General features: G+C 36.5%; 1 protein-coding gene across 6 annotated transcripts in view; it reads right to left on the reverse strand.

Moving 5' to 3' along the window:
• The window catches only part of Sclt1 (sodium channel and clathrin linker 1), a 115847-nt gene that overhangs the window by 86107 nt on the left and 7840 nt on the right, over nucleotides 1-21900 (reverse strand). For all 6 annotated transcript variants that reach the window (NR_155540.1, XR_867171.3, NM_001081411.1 and 3 more), the window contains exons 2-6: nucleotides 21357-21424; nucleotides 18050-18108; nucleotides 17480-17552; nucleotides 14282-14337; nucleotides 4918-5053 (exon numbers count right to left, since the gene is read on the reverse strand). Coding sequence is in view for 4 of the 6 variants with exons in the window: in NM_001081411.1 (NP_001074880.1) it covers nucleotides 4918-5053; nucleotides 14282-14337; nucleotides 17480-17552; nucleotides 18050-18108; nucleotides 21357-21424 (392 nt within the window). In the remaining 2 variants the exon portion in view is untranslated. The remainder of the gene's footprint in view (nucleotides 1-4917; nucleotides 5054-14281; nucleotides 14338-17479; nucleotides 17553-18049; nucleotides 18109-21356; nucleotides 21425-21900) is intronic.

A 21900-nucleotide genomic window follows, 5' to 3' on the forward strand; every position in this document is an offset into this window, starting at 1 on the left:
CCAGCCAGCGTTGGAACCCCAGGAGGAAGCTAGTACATCTCTTGTAGTCTTCCTGAAAGGCAGAGCTAAAAGGCTGGACTATGCGGAGTATCCTTTTACATGATAGGATTTCAATTTCTGTAACATGTACTCAGAAAATGTATAAATGACTCCTCGACCCTCTGTGGTTGGCCTTAAATTTATCATCTTCTTGCCTCTGCCTCCCTTCATATGGCCTCTTCTTAATAAAATTCCCCATCTTAAGTAATTGTCATCTTTCCTTCTGAAACGATAGTTAGGTTTGTCTGTTTGTGAATTATCAAATTTGTTGATAAACAGAATTTGGAGTTAGAAGACATAGTCAAGATCTTCACATCCTGGATGGATAATTATAAACAACTGATTTCCTTCAGATTTGTTTTCTTAAATATTATTTACTATTTTGTTTTCTTCATCATTCAAGTCACTAAAATGTCTCATATTTCAAAAAGCCTCAGAAAAAGAATGACAAGAATTACCTGCAGTAGTACTTACAGCACCCCTCCCTACTTTTCTGTTGTTGCTGTCTTTTTTTTAAGATTTATTTTATGTGTGTATTTTGTGTGCATGTATATGTGCACCATGTATGTGCCTAGTGCCCACACAAGTTAGAAGAGGCATTGGACCCCCTGAAAATGGAGTTATAGATGTGTGTGAGCTAGAATGTGTGTGCTGAGAACTGAGCCTAGGTCCTCTGTAATGCTTTTAGGTGCCTAGCCATCTCTTCAGCCTTTGTATTACATATTTAGCCTAGCTCATTGCACATGATAGACAAGTGCTCTACAAAATCCAGATTCTTTTTTTTTTTTTTTTTGGTTTTTCGAGACAAGGTTTCTCTGTATAGCCCTGGCTGTCCTGGAACTCACTTTGTAGACCAGGCTGGCCTCAAACTCAGAAATCCGCCTGCCTCTGCCTCCCGAGTGCTGGGATTAAAGGCGTGCGCCACCATGGCACGCCCGGCTCCAAAATCCAGATTCTTAAAGAAGTATTTCTCAAAGGACCAGTATTATCAAAATCATCTCAGAACTGTTAGAAATGCAAATTATTGAGCTTTGCTTCAGATAGTGAGAAATGAGATGCAGAAATTATGTTTCTACAAGTCTCAAAGTGATTATGATATATATGAATTTGAGAACCGCTAAGTGAGTATGTAACTTTTGAATCAGTGTTTATCATTTAACCCTTCAGTTTAATTTATTTTGCAATTTTATATTTTAGAATTATTTCCTATCATGTTCAGGAACATTATATGAATTTAATTTATGTCCATATTTTAACATAACTCATATTTATAAAGAGTAATTCTTATTGCTTTTAAGTATATGCATACATGTATTTGTGTGCAGGGATGTAACATGTGTTCACGCCTGCCAAGGTCAGAGGTCTCAGATCTCCTGGAGCTGGATTTACAGGAAATTGTGCCGCACTTGGCTTGGGTGTTGGAAAGTAAATTCTGTTCATCTGGGGGAAAATTATGCTTTCTTAACCACCTAGCCACCTTTCCAGCCCAACATATCTTTCTTTAAAAGAGAAAAAAATATTAGTTCTTTGAGAATTTTGTACATTGTGCTTTGATCATATTCACCACTTCCCCCACTCCCTCAACTCTTCTCCGACTCATCCCATCCCTTCAGGTCTGGCTAGCCTGGAACTCTGCTACCTAGACCATGCTGGCCTCAAATTCAAAGAGATCTACTTTCCTCTGCCTCCTGTGTCCTGAGATTAAAGGCATAATCCAGTGTATCCCGCTCCCACAGAAACTCTTTTTAACAATTACAAGAATCTGTGAGATATCACTATCTAACTATCAAAGAATACAAACATTTTAAGACTCTTTCTGTCAAACTTATGCTTTCCAGATGTTTTACAAATCATTTTAATGTCACAAAATAAAATACTCAAAACTAAATGTACTAAGGTCTTAATATTTTACTCTTGCTGTTCTATCCTAAATATATTTTATATGCAAGTAACTTTTAAATATACTTTGAATTCTTATTTATATCTTGATGATTACTACTGAAGACAGGAATAGAAATAATGGTAACTTATTAACTTAAATATATGTTCACCACTATACTAAATATGTTATAGGCTTAAACTTAATTACCATAAAAATCTAGTAAAATTACAAACCATATGTATAAATGAGGAAGATGAGCTGTAAAGAGAGCTCCCAAGGTTACATAGTTTGGAAGTGAAATGGAGATCAAACACAAGAACTCTGACCAGCCCCACCCAGTACCTCATCACTTGTTAGCCTTTCCTAAAAGGTCAATGAAAGAAGGAACAAGTTCTACACTGTATTAGTGATATTATATGATACTATATGTCATATAGTAAGTACTTAATAAATATTTATGGAATGAAGGTATTTGAATTGATAATGGATTACTATTTTCGTAACAGTCATCTCTTGGTAAGGGGAGGGGAGACTCAACCCCTTCCTTCAGGACACCAAAATCTGCAAAGGATCAAGTCCTTTATATAAAAGGACTAAGTATTTACATATAATGTTCATGCCTGCTCCCACAAATATTAACTATCTATCATACCTAACAGTAAACACTTTGCATACTCCATTGTTTAGGTTGTAAGATAATGTCTACATATGGTCACTACAGACACAATACTTTTTTGTATATATTTCTAAGTGTTCATATTTTTTATTTTTTATTTGTTCTTCTCTCATATATCATACCCTGACCATAGTGTTTCCCCTCCCCCTTCTCCTCTCAGTCCTTCCCCACCACCTCTCCTGTCCCACAGATCTATTCCTCTTCCCCTCTCTTCAGAAAAGAGCAGCCCTCCCAGATAGCAACCAAACATGGCATAACAAGATGCAGTAAGACCAGCCACAAACCCTCATATGGAGGCTGGACCAGTAAGAGGCGACCCAGTAGGAGTTTGTCCCCAATCAGGCAAAAGAGTCAGAGACAGTCCCCAGTCCCTGCTCCCATTGTTAGGAATCCCACAAGAACATCAAATCACACTGTAACATATATGCAGAGGACCTAGATCAGACATTCAGGCTCCAAGATTGTCAATTCAATCTCTGTGAGCCCCCATGAGACCTGGTTAATTGATTCTGTGGTGCCCCCCCCCCCAGGCTCCTATAATCCTTCCTCCCCATCTTCCTCAGAATTCCCAGAGCTCAGCCTAATGTTTGCTGTGGGTGTCACAGATGCAACATTTTTAAGAATATTTTTGATCCATGGCAGGCTTAATTTATTGGTGTGGAGTCTAGTGATAAGAATGGCCAGTTGTGTTTTGACAAAATAAAGTACACAAAGATTTCTTTTTTTCTCAATATTCACTTTTAAATATTCCATTTAAATTAGTTTTCACTTGTTCAATTTCAGTAAGTTTCCAGAATATAAGGCTTAGAACATTAAATCTTGTAACAGATAATCATATTCAGTTTTTTAAAAATCAGACTTTTAAAAGCAAATTAACACAAAAATAGCTATGTATTTAATCAGAGAGTGCCTGGCTAGTGTGTGCATGGTCTTAAATCCAATCTCCTAAATGTTCATACATAAAAGAAGGTAATGTCCTTACTAATCAGGATAAACACTTGGCATGACTGTTCCATGAACTTTCTAACATTTCAGTAGTAATAAATGCATATTATGCCATGGCTTTCTAAAAGACACCTCAGTATCTAGCATTTGAAAGTATAATTTCCACTTATGTCTGTGTAAACAACTGTAAATTCCTCTTAGTATGGAACAGGGAAAAATTTTCCACATCATTTTTCCTCTGTATTTTTTAAGTTCCTGATCAACATAAATACAGCTTTTCTAATTTACCTAAAATAGTAGTCATAAGTAGTCTCAAACCAGATTTTTAGGGAATAAAGTTATAATTTTTAAAGATAATTATAAAATCAAATCTATACATTCATAATTTCTAGGACTATTTATAAACAAAGAAAGTGAGGCACAAAAATTATTCTCCACCTATAGAGCTCCAAAGTAAAAGAACAGAGCCAGACACATACAAGGTCTGAGACACAGGGATGCAAAATTATAAAATGAAATAAAAATTTTCTTATGTACAAATTTATACAAATTTTAACATTGAAAAATTAAACACACAGGACAGAGTCACAGCAATTTCAAAAACTATGAGGGAGAAAAAAATAGCCAGAGAAAATATAACTTTAGAAGCATAATTATGTTATAATCTTTAAAAATTGAAAATGGTATCATAATAAAACCAGAAAAATATGTAATTTTACGGGGATTAAACCAGTGATCACTCTTTTCTTTAGAATATTCTTTTAACATTAATTATTCTTTTTTTGGGGGGTGGGTGGGTAGGTAGGTTTCGAGACAGGGTTTCTCTGTATAGCCCTGGCTGTCTTGGAACTCACTTTGTAGACCAGGCTGGCCTCGAACTCAGAAATCCGCCTGCCTCTGCCTCCTGAGTGCCGAGATTAAAGGCTTGTGCCACCACGCCCGGCTTAAAATTAATTATTCTTAAAGGACAAAAATGTTCAAAATGCAATATGATTCAATTAAAATATATTTGAAGTTATATTTGCAACAAATAGTGAGGGAATTATTTACAAGTATTAAGTCACAGCAAAATCAACTGTTATAAATTTTGTTACTCTGTTAAATAACAAAAGGTCAGTCCTGAAATTCATTCAAGTGACATTATATGGACTGAATAGTTATGTTTAGGATTATGTATGTACATACATATAACACCCATTGAAGAAAACAAAGGTCATGAATTTGAAAGAGCAAGAAAGGGTATTGGAGGGATTCGAGTGGGAGAGGGGAGAAGGGAGAAATGATATGATTATAATATCAAATATTAAAAATTTAAAAAGATTAAAATATTTCTGAAGACTTTAAATTTAGTAAGTAAAAAAAATATGCTACTTACTTGATTGGCTAGTTGCAATTGTTCTTGAAGGATCCTCACGGTCTCATCATCTGCACAGATGTCATTTCCTATCCCTGTGCCAAAGGGAAGGGCTTCCAATTGCTTTTCAACAGCATCTTTTAATTTACTGTGCAACCTTTGCAATAAACAGTTATCGTTATACTCATTTTAATAAGTCATTTTTGGAGAATTCATTAAATCAATATGAGTCATATATTTCCTATATGAAATAAATTTAGTAGATTTTAAATAAAAAATAGAAGGACTAGTCATTTAATATTACATGAGTAAAAGTATGAATATTCAAACATATCAAACTGATGATAACTCAGGTAGAGTTCAGTTTGCCCTGCAGAGATTTAAAAATTTCAGAAAGATAAAGTTCTGATGTTTCATCATACTAAATAATAAAAGCAATTCAAAGATAAACTTTTACATGTCACTTATTATATATATGAATTTATGACAGTGTTTTACTTAATTGTTCTGATATTTCTATGCTATGTAATCACCGATAATTACTTCAAATTATTAGAAACATCAAAAAATTTTACAAATGGGCTCATATAGTTCAAATTCACTTTGTTCAAGACTCAATCATACATTAGCTCTTTGAATTTATTTTCCATATTTTCTATATTGGCTTTTATTGTCTGTCTTTTCAGTCTGGGTGAACATTCCTAAGTCTCTCATTCACTGTTTTTCATCTCTACTACTGCCTCTTTTTATATTTTAGAATTTTATTTGGTTCTGTTTTTAAATGTTAGCAAGGATGCTAAGACTGCACCTTAGTGCAGCCCCTACTGAAGCTAAAACTAAAGCTATCACATGATCCAGCCCTACCACTCCCATGGATATACTGTAATGGGATCTTAGCACACAGCATTTATAGATGCCTATCCATGTGTACTGTAGCAATATTCACAACATCAAAGCTGTGGAATCAACCTGGATGTCAGCAGATGACACATATAGAGTGAATTGTATTCAACTATAAGAAACAAAATGGATAAACCCTGAGATTACTTATGATAAATACTGCAGGCTTTCTTCTTATGTGGAATTTAGACTTTCAAGAAATATGCAAGGCATAAAAATAAGAGTGACTACTTTGGGAAGAGGAAGGAATTTTGCTGGGTGAGAAAGAGTAATTGAAAACTCCCAACACTTAACAGGCATGCAAATATTTGGGAATATTTACCTTTACTGTTATTGTAACCAAACACCTGATAAGGGACTTAAGGGAGGAACGGTTTCTTTTGAGTCAGAACATAGCACACTGGGAACCTCATGGAGCAGGTGGTTCCTATCAGTGTAAGTATAGATAGGCTATGTGTTCAACTCTGAAGAGATCAGAGGAAGCAGAGAAATGGGAATGGCAGCACTCATCTGGCTTTCTACCTTTCCATCTTTATTTGGTCCAGAACTCATGGGATGGTGCTGCTCAGTCAGTGCTTTCCCTCCTTAATTAAACCTCTCTGGGAAAGCCTTCCTTTCCAAGCCCTTAGTACATGGGTCGTCAGGTGATTCTAAAGCCTGTCAAGTTGGGAATGGGGATTAACTGTAAATGACTATTTTACTGCTTCACTTATTAACTCAGATGATATCTGGTTCCAGATTTTTAAGTAAGTAGCTCAATAATGTCCTTTGAGAAGCAAAGGCTTTACTATATTTCTTTCAGTCTTGCTGAGTGTCTGGAATCTGAGCTCATGGTTAAAATAACTCTCTCTACGTGCATATCCCCTTGCAAGTCAACCAAGCTCCACTGAAAACATCCAAGACACTTTGGGCAGCACAAATTGGTCCTGATGGGGGCCGGAACATGAAGTCTGGTAAGTAACTTTAGTATCTTTCTTATAAATGAAATAATTATTTCATTATTTATAATCAGTACCTAGATATTATGTATTCCTACACAAATATATTAAACTGTTTCCAAAATCCAATACTATGGCATTGTACACAACTATATAACCCAAGCTATTACTAGTTTCCTTTGATTTAGACCTGATCATGTGTACTTTTCTTAAAATACTTTCCCTGTAACTTTTAAATTATTCTGATTTTGCAATCATTAACTATGATACATAACTAAAAGTACAATTTTTCTTTAAAGACATAACTAGCAGAACTCACTTTAAAACCCTGTAGCATTTTCAAAAGTGCCTTTAATAAACCAAGTGTCCATTTTTTTCTACTTTTCTATCATGAAACCCAACTGCTGCTATGGTTTAGATATGGCTTCTGCCAAATAGGTTGAAATGTGATGCTTTTTGTAGCATTATTTCAATAGAGTCTATAAGAGGTAATTAACTATGTGGAAGTAAGATATCTTGAGAATGAATCAGATCTTGTGATTAACAGGCATGAGAACAACTGTTATGAAGTATGTTGGCACACAAGTCCCTTCTCCATGGACCTCCTTCTATTTTGCATTTTTCCACCATGATACATCAGCATGAGGCTCTGACCAGAAGCTGAATGATGTTAGTGCCATGTTCCTGGAACTTCAGGACTGTGAGAGTCAAATAAGCATATTTCTTTATGAATTTCTTAGCAGACAATTTTTACAGCAAAAGCAAAAACAAACAAAAAACGCAAAACCAAAAAATAAAATAAAATAAAATAAAAACAAAACAAACCCCATACTTGCACTATCACATTACTTTGAAATAAGTAGATTTTTTTTACAAGCCTTAACAACTTTCCTTCCTCTTTTTTTTAAAATATTTTTTTATTACGTATTTTCCTCAATTACATTTCCAATGCTATCCCAAAAGTCCCCCATACCCTACCTCCCCCACTCCCCTACCCACCCATTCCCACTTTTTGGCCCTGGCGTTCCCCTGAACTGGGGCATATAAAGTTTGCGTGTCCAATGGGCCTCTCTTTCCAGTGATGGCCGACTAGGCCATCTTTTGATACATATGCAGCTAGAGTCAAGAGCTCCGGGGTACTGGTTAGTTCATAATGTTGTTGCACCTACAGGGTTGAAGATCTCTTTTGCTCCTTGGATACTTTCTCTAGCTCCTCTATTGGGGGCCCTGTGATCCATCCAATAGCTGACTGTGAGCATCCACTTCTGTGTTTGCTAGGCCCCAGCCGAGTCTCACAAGAGACAGCTATATCAGGGTCCTTTCAGCAAACACTTGCTAGTGTATACAATGGTGTCATCGTTTGGAGGCTAATTATGGGATGGATCCCTGGATATGGCAGTCTCTAGATGGTCCATCCTCTTGTCTCAGCTCCAAACTTTGTCTCTGTAACTCCTTGCATGGGTGATTGTTTCCAATTCTAAGAAGGAGCAAAGTGTCCACACTTTGGTCTTCGTTCTTCTTCAGTTTCATGTGTTTTACAAATTGTCTCTTATATCTCGGGTATACTGAGTTTCTGGGCTAATATCCACTTATCAGTGAGTACATATTATTTGAGTTCTTTTGTGATTGTGTTACCTCACTCAGGATGATGCCCTCCAGGTCCAACCATTTGCCTAGGAATTTCATAAATTCATTTTTTTAATAGCTGAGTAGTATTCCATTGTGCAAATGTACCACATTTTTTGTATCCATTCCTCTGTTGAGGGGCATCTGGGTTCTTTCCAGCTTCTGGCTAATATAAATAAGGCTGCTATGAACATAGTGGAGCATGTGTCCTTCTTACCGGTTGGGACATCTTCTGGATATATGCCCAGGAGAGGTATTGCAGGATCCTCCGGTAGTACTATGTCCAATTTTCTGAGGAACCACCAGACTGATTTCCAGAGTGGTTGTACAAGCTTGCAATCCCACCAACAATGAAGGCGTGTTCCTCTTTCTCCACATCCTCGCCAGGATCTGCTGTCACCTGAATTTTTGATCTTAGCCATTCTGACTGGTGTGAGATGAAATCTCAGGGTTGTTTTGATTTGCATTTCTCTGATGATTAAGGATGCTGAGCATTTTTTCAGGTGCTTCTCAGACATTCGGTATTCCTCAGGTGAGAATTCTTTGTTTCGCTCTGAGCCACATTTTTTAATGGGGTTATTTGATTTTCTGGAGTCCACCTTCTTGAGTTCTTTATATATATATTGGATATTAGTCCCCTATCTGATTTAGGATAGGTAAAGATCCTTTCCCAATCTGTTGGTGGCCTTTTTGTCTTATTGACGGTGTCTTTTGCCTTGCAGAAGCTTTGCAGTTTCATGAGGTCCCATTTGTCAATTCTCGATCTTACAGCACAAGCCATTGCTGTTCTATTCAGGAATTTTTCCCCTGTGCCCATATCTTCAAGGCTTTTCCCCACTTTCTCCTCTATAAGTTTCAGTATCTCTGGTTTTATGTGGAGTTCCTTGATCCACTTAGATTTGACCTTAGTACAAGGAGATAGGAATGGATCAATTCCCATTCTTCTACATGATAACCACCAGTTGTGCCAGCACCATTTGTTGAAAATGCTGTCTTTCCTCCACTGGATGGTTTTAGCTCCCTTGTCGAAGATCAAGTGACCATAGGTGTGTGGGTTCATTTCTGGGTCTTTAATTCTATTCCATTGGTCTACTTGTCTGTCACTACCAGTACCATGCAGTTTTTATCACAATTGCTCTATAGTAAAGGTTTAGGTCAGGCATGTTGATTCCACCAGAGGTTCTTTTATCCTTGAGAAGAGTTTTTGCTACCTTAGGTTTTTTGTTATTCCAGATGAATTTGCAAATTGCTCTTTCTAATTCGTTAAAGAATTGAGTTGGAATTTTGATGGGGATTGCATTGAATCTGTAGATTGCTTTTGGCAAGATAGCCATTTTTACAATGTTGATCCTGCCAATCCATGAGCATGGGAGATCTTTCCATCTTTTGAGATCTTCTTTAATTTCTTTCTTCAGAGACTTGAAGTTCTTATCATACAGATCTTTCACTTCCTTAGAGTCACGCCAAGATATTTTATATTATTCGTGACTATTGAGAAGGGTGTTGTTTCCCTAATTTCTTTCTCAGCCTGTTTATTCTTTGTGTAGATTAAGGCCATTGACTTGTTTGAGTTAATTTTATATCCAGCTAGAAATAAGTAGATTTTAAAGACTAGCTTCAAGATATCTGCACATGAAAGGAAGAATGTTGTAAACACTTACACAAAAACAACTAAATGGTTATTATCTTTACACTATAAAATGCCTTGTCTTCCCAGTACATTAAAAATTAAGCTCAATTTAAGTATATGATTGAAAAATTACTGTAACATTCTTTACTGGGATATTAAAACTCTGTATAGCAATAATTATTTTGAGAAAGAATATTAAAACTAAAATAACTACAATGAATGAAAAAATTAAACCTAAGTTAAAAATTTACTCAATTGTACACTTTAATAAAAATTCATAGTGTAAGTATAAGAGGATTCCAAAATAAAAAGTAGAATTAATAAAAATATTTTTTAAAGAGAGAAAATATGAACATATTTAAGGCTAAAATATAATTCCGCAGGAATGCTACATGTACTGGCTAATTTTTTATATTATTTTAAAATTTATTTTGTCAGCTAGACACAAGCTAAGGCCACCTGGGAAGAGAGAAGCTCAACTGAGAGAACACCTCTACCAGACTGCTCTCTAAACAGCCCTGTGAGGCAGCACATTATGGGCAGCGCCATCCCTGGCAGACTAAGTTGTTTAATAGACTGAAAGAAACGCAGGGACAAAAAATGGAGAAGAAACTGAAGGAAAGGCCATCCAGAAACCATCCCACCTAGGGATCCATCCCATCTGCAGACACCAAACTCAGACACTAATTGCTGATGCCAAGAAGTGCTTGCTGATAGGAGCCTCCTGAGAGACTCTGCCAGAGCCTGACTGATACAGATGAGGATGCTCACAGCCAACCATCGGACTTAGCCCCGGGACCCCAATGGAAGAGTTAGGGGAAGGACTGAAGGAGCTGAAGGGGATTGCAACCCCATAGAAAGAACAACAATATCAACTTAAGTGGATCTCCCAGTGCTCCCAGGGACTAAACCACCAACCAAAGAGTATACATGGGCTGGTTCATGGCTCCTGCTACATTTGTAGCAGAGTATGGCCTTATCTGCTATCAATGGGAGGGGAGGTCCTTGGTTCTATGGAGGCTTGATGCCCTAGCATATGGGATGCTAGAACAGTAAGGCGGGAATGGATGAGTGGTTGGAGGAGCACCCTTACAGAGGCAAAGGAGAGGGGGGAAGTGATGGGGGGTTTGTGAGGGGAGACTGGAAAGGGGGGGCAATATTTGAAGTCTAAATAAATAAAATAACCAATAATAAAAAAGAAAGAAAGAAAATAGACTGAGCAAGCCATGAGAAACAAGTCAGTAAGCAGCACTTGGGTTCCTGCCCTGCTTCCCCCAATGATAAATTGGGAGCTGTAAGTCCTTTCTAAGTTGTTTATCACTGCAATAGAAAACAAACCAGAACAACATGTAGTCATGAAATGCAAGTACATTAAAAGGACTATAACAATAAAGCAGAAATTACTATATAATACAGAAGAATACAAACAAAAGAAAGTCAAATTTTAAGAGTCCATGCATTGGATAAATTTAGGATTCAAAAATGAACTCCCCCATTTTTGGTTTAGTTACAAGTCAACAACAAGATCAAATTTCTACAGTTTTATGTTTCTTAATGTCAAATTTGGGGAACTCAGGACAGAATAAAATTTAAGTAGTCTTGGTTTTGGACAAAAGGTTTTTCTGTGTAGCCCTGGCTGTCCTGGAACTCACTCTGTAGACCAGGCTGGCCTCAAACTCACAGAGACCTGACTGCCTTTGCCCTCCAAGTACTGGGATTAAAGGTATGTGCCACCAAACACCACAGGCTAATTAAAGTATTCTTGATGATCCAGTTTTAAAACTCTAACATGCTGAGAAAAGACATAATAGTAGATAGACAAAATAACCACAGGAGAAGATTCAGAGACTACACTACCTTGAAATCCTAAGAAGAAAACAGAAAATTTTTTCATTAAGCACATCTCACCCTGGGAGTGGACAACTTGTAATACTGATTATCTAATGTTGCAATGGCCAATTGGCACTCATATTTATATTTCACATTTCTCTACCTATATAGTATGAGAGTCTAAAACTATATTTCCAAGATGTCCTTAAAGATGGGGTAGAACAGATTAAAATTTTAGCAGAAGTACTTAGATGGACATATTTTAGTACCTTGAAGCTCCTGGGGACTGGACCACCAACCAAAGAATACACATAGAGGGGCCCATGGCTCTAGCTGCCTGTGTGGCAGAGGACATCAGTGGGAGGAGTGGCCCTTGGGCCTGAGGGTGTTTGATGCCCCAGTGTAGGGGAATGCCGGTGCTGGAAGGTGGGAGTGGGTGTGCACCCTCATAGAGGCAGGGGGAGGAGGGATGGGATAGGGGGTTTGTGGAGGGGAGACATGGAAAGAGGATAACACTTGAAATGTAAATAAAGAAAATATTCAGTAAAAGGAAAAAAAAGAAATTAAAAAAAAAGAAAAAAAGGGAAAATAAAAACTTGGGCAGTGAGACGAGTAGGCATTCATGAGAAAAGCAAGTGAAAAATGCTCAAACATATCAATATTCATAAAACGTAAATTAAGATCACAATGAGAAATTACTTAGTGACAATGATAGTTCTTAGGAAGTTTGATTAGAATTATTACTGGAGAAATATAGATCAATATGAGTTTAAAATTTTACTGGTGAGAATGTAAGCTAGCTGATACAGCCAAGTTTTAAATTAAGTTGACATTAAATTACAATCCTATAACCTGGCAATTTCATCTCTGGAAATTTTCATACCTGTGCACGATATTGAAAAGAGTTAAGTTCCAGAATACTGGATGATATGATTTTTATAGTTTTAGAACTGTAAACCTAAGAATATAAGCCGAATTCAACATACTAATCCCTTTTGGTAGAAGGAATGAGGATGGGAGCTAGAAGGAACTCATGGATAAATGTATCAGGGTCGGCAAGTCTGTATTTAATCAGCATATTTCCTGCTACATATTTGTATACTCTCATACTGTTTGACAATATTTAATGGTACTTACATGCCTTATTTCAAGCTATGACTTTATTTCTTACACTTGGCCCATGAAATAATGCGATAGTCTATCCAACAAAACCCTCAGGATCAAGCATGATAATTCTCATTTTGAGTCCTTGGTCATAGAGTCCAAAGGACACTCCATCCCAAGAAAAGAGGCTATTGGCCTTGACTTTTAGTTGCTTCCCAAAATTTGAAGTTAAATCTCTGTTGCTGAAAACAATACATACTTTGGACACAAGACAGGACGATATGAAGCTAGAAATAACCTGGAAGTTTTCTTGAGGACTAATGCTTATAGTACTAGAAGGTATAAGCCACCAAGGGGTTAAAATCTCTAGTCCAATCCAGCTGTGGCACCTATAAAGCACAGCAAAGATCAGCATGACATATCCCTAAAGCTAAAACAGTGGCACTTCTATCTTGTGAGTAACCAACAGCTGTCTAATTGGCCTACACAATAGGAGGAAATTCAGACCTAGTACTGTAAACCTAGCCAATTATCTAAGACTGGTAAGGCCATGAAACCTAAAGGAGAACCCATTACTACCATTTTCCGAAACCAGTATAATTTCTAACTACATCCTATATATTTACCCATAATTACATGTAGCTCTCACTCTTATCAAATAAGTTTATTTTTGCAGCAGACAGAGACTACTACAGAAAGCTACAAGTGGTCAAAATGCAGAAAATTGACCATGAGGTGCCCAGCCACATTCTATAACAACACTCTTATATCTGAGACTAAGGGAACACAAAAGAAGGGGAAGCAGGAAGGTGGTAAGAGCCAGACGACAAGGCTGTCTACTGAGAGACAGGTCTAGATATGACAGGGAAGCTATATTCATGAAGTCTCGACAACGTGGTAACTAAATAAGGATCTGCACACCACCAGCAGCTGACATGACTCTATGGATGGGGGAGATCTCAGAAGGCTTCATCCTTAGAGGAAGAGCTAAACGCAATTAAGGATTGCTGAGAGAGGCAAAATTAACGGCTATCCAATACCATGTTGTCAGTCCTAAAAATAGACATAAAAGCAACACTAAATGAACATAGCAAGTTCATATTCATATATATGTAAACATTAACAATAGGTTAAGAAAAAGAAGAAAGCATTTTTTTTATTATTTTCAATTTATAGCAAAAATGTTACAACTGAAAGAAGTTAAATAGCTTGTTTATGGTCACAGGTAATGAAGCCAGTAGTCAACAGAAACTCAAGCCCAGGTGTCTGTACTCTAAAGCACCACACTCCACGCATCAAAGACCAACAATAAAAGTTACCTATTAACAACAAAAAACCCACTGGCTAATTGATTTACCTTTCATTTTCTGTGATGACAGTTTCAAGTTGTAGTTTCATCTCACCCATGTGCTTCTACAAGAATAATGAAACATTCTTTCATTATTCTTACATTATAGGTGTGGGAATACATTCCCCAGACACTTAGATCTCCACTTATGACTCAATCCATATGCAAGCAGTTACAGAGAAAATTTAGTCATTTCTTTTAACAAGCCATATCACATACGGATAGTTTAACAATGTACTAAACATGATAAAACATTCATTTTGAATAGGTTATAATTAAATAAAAAATTTTATGCAATAACTGAGAAAATTATAAAAATATGTATCCTGGAAAACAAAAGAAGATACACTTCAGAATGATAAAAGAAGCAGTTGAGCTGGGTGAGGTGGCACACACCTTTAATTCCAGTAGTCTGGAAGCAGAGACAGGTAGATCTCTGTGAATTTGAGGGCAGCCTGGTCTGCAGACTGAGTTTCAGGACAGCCAGTGCTGTTAAACAGATAAACCCTGTCTTCTTGAATAAACAAGCAAACAAACAAAAGCAAAAACCCAGCTGATTGCTATCCCTTGAAAATATATCTTAACTAATCCATGTTTTTAGGGGAAGCTCATATCTGCATGAATAGTCTTTCCTACTTCAAGAGATAAGATGAGAATGGTGAAAAAGGAAATGCAGGTCTTCTTTAACAATCATTCTTACCTCACCACCCTTCTGATCTGAACTCTTTTAAACAAGGTTGCTATGGTAAGCAGACATGGTCACTGATACATGTATCTACTGCTAAGTAGTCCTTAGCAGGCCCGATGACTTAAAAACCCACTAACTAGAATACAAGGAAGATTATAATTCATACTTTAAAGAGAATGAGAGGAAAATTTCACTGATTTTCTAAGGTAATAAGAGACTATTAGCCTTTCAAAGGAAAAAAGAAATGTTAGTAAAAGCAAAATGACAAAATAAGGAGCCAGTTTTAATAAGAGCAAAAAGGTGTGCAGATGGCAAAAGGCCGTCATGAAAAAACAGTTTTTCAAAAAAGGTGCACTCAGCTTAAAACACACCCATCAGTCTTCATTATGTACTCTAGGGTAAGGAGAAGAGCCATGCTTGGAGAGACCTGGCACAAAAAGTGTGAACAGGCAGCTCTCCAAGTCTCTCTCTTTCCTACTCAGAGATGATCTTAGCCTAAGAAATCACTAACCACCTTTTAATATGAAATCAGCATCAAAACTGATTTTTCCCCCAGGTTCCTGCTAGGCAGAATTTCAAACTAAAATGAACTGAAGTTCTACTAGATAATTAAATACTGATTATATTTATAAAAACACTCTAATTTGAAAAGTATCTAATATTGTAAATGATTATATAGAATATATGTGTACTACGTAAGTCACATTAAGGACTTTATTATAAAATACTTGAAAATATGTAATATTTGGAAGAAAAAGATCTACAAAGTGCTTCTCACATAATTAAAATTTCCCTACTATATATTTTTTGTTTGGTGTGGTTGGAAGGGGGATCTTTATACAGAGAATTACAGCATGCTTTTACTGCTTTGAAGGTATACTACTTCTTGATCATATCTGTAATCTTTTTTTTTTTACTGTGTTAGATTTTGTTTGTTTGCTGCTTTTATGAGAGAGTGTCTGTGTATGTCTCCCTGGCTGTCCTGAAACTCTCTATGTAGCTCAGGCTGGCCTCTATCTTACAGAAACCCATCTGCCTCTGCCTCCTGAGTGCTGGGACTAAAGTCACAGACAACTATGCTGAGGTACATCTGCAATTCTTAAAAATTAGCATTCTTCATTAATTATATGTCTGTGCGCATGAACAGATTATTCTTAGAAGTAGATAACATCTTCTTTCTCTCTCTAAAACAAATGCAATAACTATTACTATCAGTGAAGACTCTTGGGCTAAGTGTAGCTTCTTCCTATAACTAATTCAGTAATCACCCAGAGGTGGTAAGAACCTCAAGTGAGAAACTGAAGCCAAGCACTTCAGTAGAATAGCTCATTAAAGAGACACAGGAACCAGACAGCTTATAAGAGGTTTTAGGAGAGTTTAATTTCCAGGCAACTAATTATTCTGAAACAACAACTGAAGTACACAAAATAAATATACCATCATTCAACTCATAGAGTGAATTCAGCAGAAACTTTTGACTTGCTACTCCTAAAACTAAAAATTACATGACTCACACAAAAAAGCCTTTTGTTGTTTTTTAATTGCCCATCAGAAGGAAAAAAAGATATTTTTGTGGTTGGCTTAAGCTTAAAGGGCAAAAGACTATAAAAGATATATCATGAAGAATGGGAAATAAATTAAGAATTGTCTTATGCCAGAGCCAAACAGAGATTTTTCAACAGAGGAATCTTGAATGGCTGACAAACACTTAAAGAAATGTTCAAAGTCCTTTGTCATCAGGGAAATGCAAATCCAAACAACCCTGACATTCCATCTTACACCCAGTGGAAGTACATAAGGGGGTAGAGCTAGGAGGGATCAATAAAAACAAGGTATGCAGGAAAACCCCTTATGGAAACCCATTATTCTGTAAGCCAATTTTAAAAATAAAAAGTCTTTTGAAAAAGAGTATTTATATTGTTATCCTGGTATCAGAAAATTTGGGAGGAAATGTAAAACACATTTCAATTCAAAGAAACACATTATAAATATTAGTTATACTCTAAAAACGTGGTTACTTTAAACGTGTAACAACCCTATAGTATAGTATGCTTTAGCTTTTCATGAGCCTAATCTCAGAAGCCCGGAGACTGAGATCTGTTTACATAGACAGTGTCTTGAGTTTATTTCCATTATTCTTAAAATAAACTTCTACTAGTAATCAAAAATAAAACAAGTGGGTTAAAATCTTATCTAAAAAATATCTGTATATGACAGAAGTAGCATCTGAAGATGGGGAAACATTCTGCAAATAATGACACATGTGGGTAGAATAAGGGTAAGGTTTGAACGGCTCTGAGATGGCTCTGAACAGAGATATGAACAAATAATATTGCCATCAGGACATAGCTCCCAGCTTCTGAGAGATGCCACTGCCAGAAAGGAAGAACAAGGGAGTACTGGATTAAAAGGAGAACTGAAGCTAGTGTTATATAGATCCACATTTACAGTTGAATGAGATTTTCATATTTTCTTCTCATAGTAAACCTTACAAAAGCTAAGTGATTATGACTTCTTACCTGGTAATAGGTCAGCTGCCTGTTTAGCTCTTCCAGATGTTTCTCATACTCAGCAATGAGAGGAGGTAAAGAACTAAAGAAAAGTACAGAGTTAAAAGACTGAATATTCAGTTTCATTTACTTTAAGCATGTAACAAGTAAAATAAATCTCAAAATGAAAATTTGTGTCTAATACTAATCAGTACTTGCCCTTTATGCTTAAACCCTTAATACAAGTCATATTTTGGACTGAAAACTTCTTGATTCTGTGGAAGAAGCAGGAGAGAAGCCTTGAGCACTGACGGATAACAAACAGCTTCTCTGGATTCCACCTAGAAAAGTCTCACTTTCCATAGGATTTACTTGTAACAAATCAAAGATGCTCTCAGATATTACCAAGTATCTTGGGGAACAGGCAAGATTATCCTCCATTATAATCCACTCATATAAATCCCATCAATATTTTTATCAACTCAATAGCAAGTCGTTATGCTTAATTACAGCAGATCATATAATAAGCATTCATAAATCAAGGAACTCCTTCAATGATCAAATGATTGAAGAAATAATATGTGTTTAGTAATACTTCACCTTTGCTCATTTATTGAGTCTACTAGTGTGTCACCTCTGCCTCCTTTGGACATGCTGTTCTATAACAAAATATAAAACATATATAACAAATTATAAAAAGGCTATTCAAATATTTTTCACATTATTCTAGTTAAGATTGAAACTGGCTTAAATTAATTGTCATTAAAATTTTTATAACTATAAAATAAAAACAGCTGATACTGAAATACATTGGTAAACTTATGCATAATAAAATGTTGGCCAATTAGAACTATGAAGAATTTTCTATCTGATGAAAATATCTACTAGCAATTAACACAAATTGTCAATATTTGTGGTGAAACAAGGGAAGCTTACATTAAGTTCTGTAGCAATACAAGGCTGCATGCGTTCACATCTACCCAACATGATGTAAGGAAGGTTTAAAGACTGAAGAGTAGTATGTGACACAATTATTATATACAGATAATTTGATCATTTACCTAGAACACACCTCATAATGCAATAGATGTTAGGGTCAAATAGAGACTACATTAAGTTTTAGAGATCACACTAAAAACAAAGTTCAGTAGTTTCCTCAAACACTAATCGTCATTTCCCCTTTATCTTCTTTGAAAGTGACTTGTGTACTGTCTTTTTTAACAAGTAATCTTTTTACTTTTGTAATTTTTCCCTAATTTTTACATTGGCAGCTCATTACTTAAGTTCTACCTCCTTTCTTTGAATTTAATCTGCTCTTGCTCTTCATTTTGTACATTAGATGCATGCAAATAGGAGAGTACATTTCCTCTCAAATGGTGTTTCAGTTCTAATGTATGAGTTTAAAAAGTGTTAATCTTTTTGTTTGTTTTTGAGATAACTGTAGAATCACATGAAACTGTAGAAAATAATGACAGGAAGTTTTAGGCAACTTTCCCCAATGCAAACATTTTGTGACGCCACAATGTAACATACAGATGATCCTTAATTTAAGATGGATGACAGTCCCATCTGAGGTTGAGAATGATGTAAGCTCAAAATGCATTTAACACACTGCCCTATGACCTGAAGAGTATGTTCACACTTGTGATTATATAGCTGGCTGAGAGGCTGGGCTCACTGCTGCTGGCCATCACTATGGGCGAGCATCTTACCATATATTATTCACTCAAGAAAATATCTGAATGTGCATCATCTTCACATCACAAAGCTGAAAAATTGTCACAGCAGTGTAGCATGGGGACCTTCTGCAGTACAATGCCATAACAAAGTTTTCATGAGTCAAGGATCAATTAGCACTCTGTTTAGTCATACTACTTTTCCACTACACTTCCTTATTATTAGGTCTAGGCAACCACTAGTCAGTTTTATGTATACATTTTCTTTCATTTTCATAACATTAACATGAATATAATTGCTTAGGATTTTTTTTTTTTTTACCTTCAGTAGAATATCTTGGATGTTTAGGAGCACATTTCACTGTGTAGCCTAGGTTAGCCCCCAAATCACAAGATCCTCTAACTCAGCTTTCTAAGTGTTGGATTACAGGTTTAAACCTCCACACTCAGCCAACTCATCACTTTCTACTGTCCAACAATAGTGTATTATAATATTACAAGTACATACAACACAACTGCTACAAACACTTGTAAATGTGTACGTGCATGTGTTCAGGAGTACAAATGCTGACTCTAATGGCAGTTGCATGTTTTCTCTTTAAGTTACTGAATGACTTTCCGGAATGGATATAGAATTTATAAACTCCCACCAACAATGCATGGTTCTATTAATCCATTTCCATTCCTACAATAGAATTTCAGAGGTTGAATACTATGTGAAGAAAGGAGTTCTTCATAGTTCTTAAGGATCAAGAACACGATGCCAGTTTCTGCTGTGCTCTAGTGAGTAGAAGAATGCAAATTGATCCATTCTTATCTCCTTATACAAAGCTCAAGTCTAAGTGGATCAAGGAATTCTAATTCCACCTCACACCAGTCAGAATGGCTAAGATCAAAAATTCAGGTGACAACAGATGCTGGCGAGGATGTGGAGAAAGACGAACACTCCTCCATTGTTGGTGGGATTGCAAGCTTGTACAACCACTCTGGAAATCAGTCTGGCAGTGCCTCAGAAAACTGGACATAGCATGACCAGTGGATCCAGCAATACCTCTCCTGGGCATATATCCAGAAGATGTTCCAACTGGTAAGAAGGACACATGCTCCACTATGTTCATAGCAGCCTTATTTATAATTGCCAGAAGCTGGAAAGAACCCAGATGCCCCTCAACTGAGGAATGGATACAGAAAAGGTGGTACATTTACACAATTAAACAATAAATTCATGAAATTCTTAGGCAAATGGATGGATCTGGAGTATATCATCCTGAGTGAGGTAACCCATTCACAAAGGAACTCACATGATATGAACTCACTGATAAGCAGATATTAGCCCAGAAACTTAGAATACCCAAGATACAATCTGCAAAACACATGAAACTCAAGAAGGAAGACCAAAGTGTGGATACTTCGTTTCTTCTTAGAATGGGGAACAAAATACCCATGGGAGGAGTTACAAAGTTCGGAGCTAAGACAGAAGGAATGACTATCCAGAGACTGCCCCATCTGAGGATCCATTCCATATACAACCACCAAACCCAGACACTATTGCATATGCCAGCAAGATTTTGCTTATGGGACCCTGACATAGCTCTCTCTGGTGAGGCTACGCCAAAGCCTGGCAAATATAGAAGTGGATGCTCACAGTTATCTATTGGATGGAACACAGGGTCCCTAATGAAGGAGCTAGAGAAAGTACCCAAGGAGCTAACGGGGTCTGCAACCCTAAAGGAGGAACAACGATATGAACTAACCAGTACCCCCAGAGCTGTGTCTCTAGTTGTATATGTAGCAGAGGATGGCCTAGTCGGCCATCAATGAGAGCAGAGGCCATTGGTATTGGGAAGATCATATGCCCCAGTACAGGGGAATGCCAGGGCCAGGAAGTGGGAGTGGGTGGGTTGGGGAGCAGGGCGGGGGAGGGTATAGGGTGCTTTGGGGATAGCATTTGAAATGTAAATAAAGAAAATATCTAATAATAAAAAAGAAAATATTAAGCAATTTCTATAGACAAAGAGCTTACTTCCAGAGAGCAAAACCAAATCTTCCCTTACAAGAATCAAAGCTATAAGCAAAATTTCAAAGGTTATAGGCAACTAAAAATGTGAATAACTCTTAAGTAGAATTTATATTGAGGATTTGTACTGACTGTAACCAATAATTCATAAGGGTGTAGATATATTTAAATCAAATTTCAATCTAGTTTTTTATACTTAAATCATTCCACATACCTGCATAGTTGGGTCTCTGAAAATATGTTCGATTTGATGCTGCCTAAGAATATCATTTAGTTTATCTTCTGAAACAAACAAACAAACAAAAACCAATATGAGTCTTATTCTGTAAAACTAGAAAAATAGCAGCTACTATTTGACATATCCAATGAAAGATTTATAGTCTGTATGATTGCTTCTCATCAGATGAATCGTCAATTTTAGCACATTTTAGAATGGAAAATTAGATTTTTTTTTTTACATTCATAAGTTAAATAATGCTGGGCAGTAGTGGTGTACGCCTTTAATCCCAGCACTTGGGAGGCAGAGGCAGGTGGATTTCTGAGTTCAAGGCCAGCCTGGTCTACAGAGGAAATTCTAGGATAACCAGAGCTACACAGAGAAACCCTGTCTCGAAAAAAACCAAAAAAACAAACAAACAAACAAAACAAAAATAAGTTAAATAATGACTCCCAAATCAAACGAACACAAGATAGCTACAAAGAACTAATCTTCCTTATTTCCTAAATTTGAATTATCAGATAGAAGTAGAAACATTCCC

Source organism: Mus musculus, chromosome 3 (genome assembly GCF_000001635.26).
Source record: "Mus musculus strain C57BL/6J chromosome 3, GRCm38.p6 C57BL/6J".
Lineage (NCBI taxonomy): Eukaryota > Metazoa > Chordata > Mammalia > Rodentia > Muridae > Mus > Mus musculus.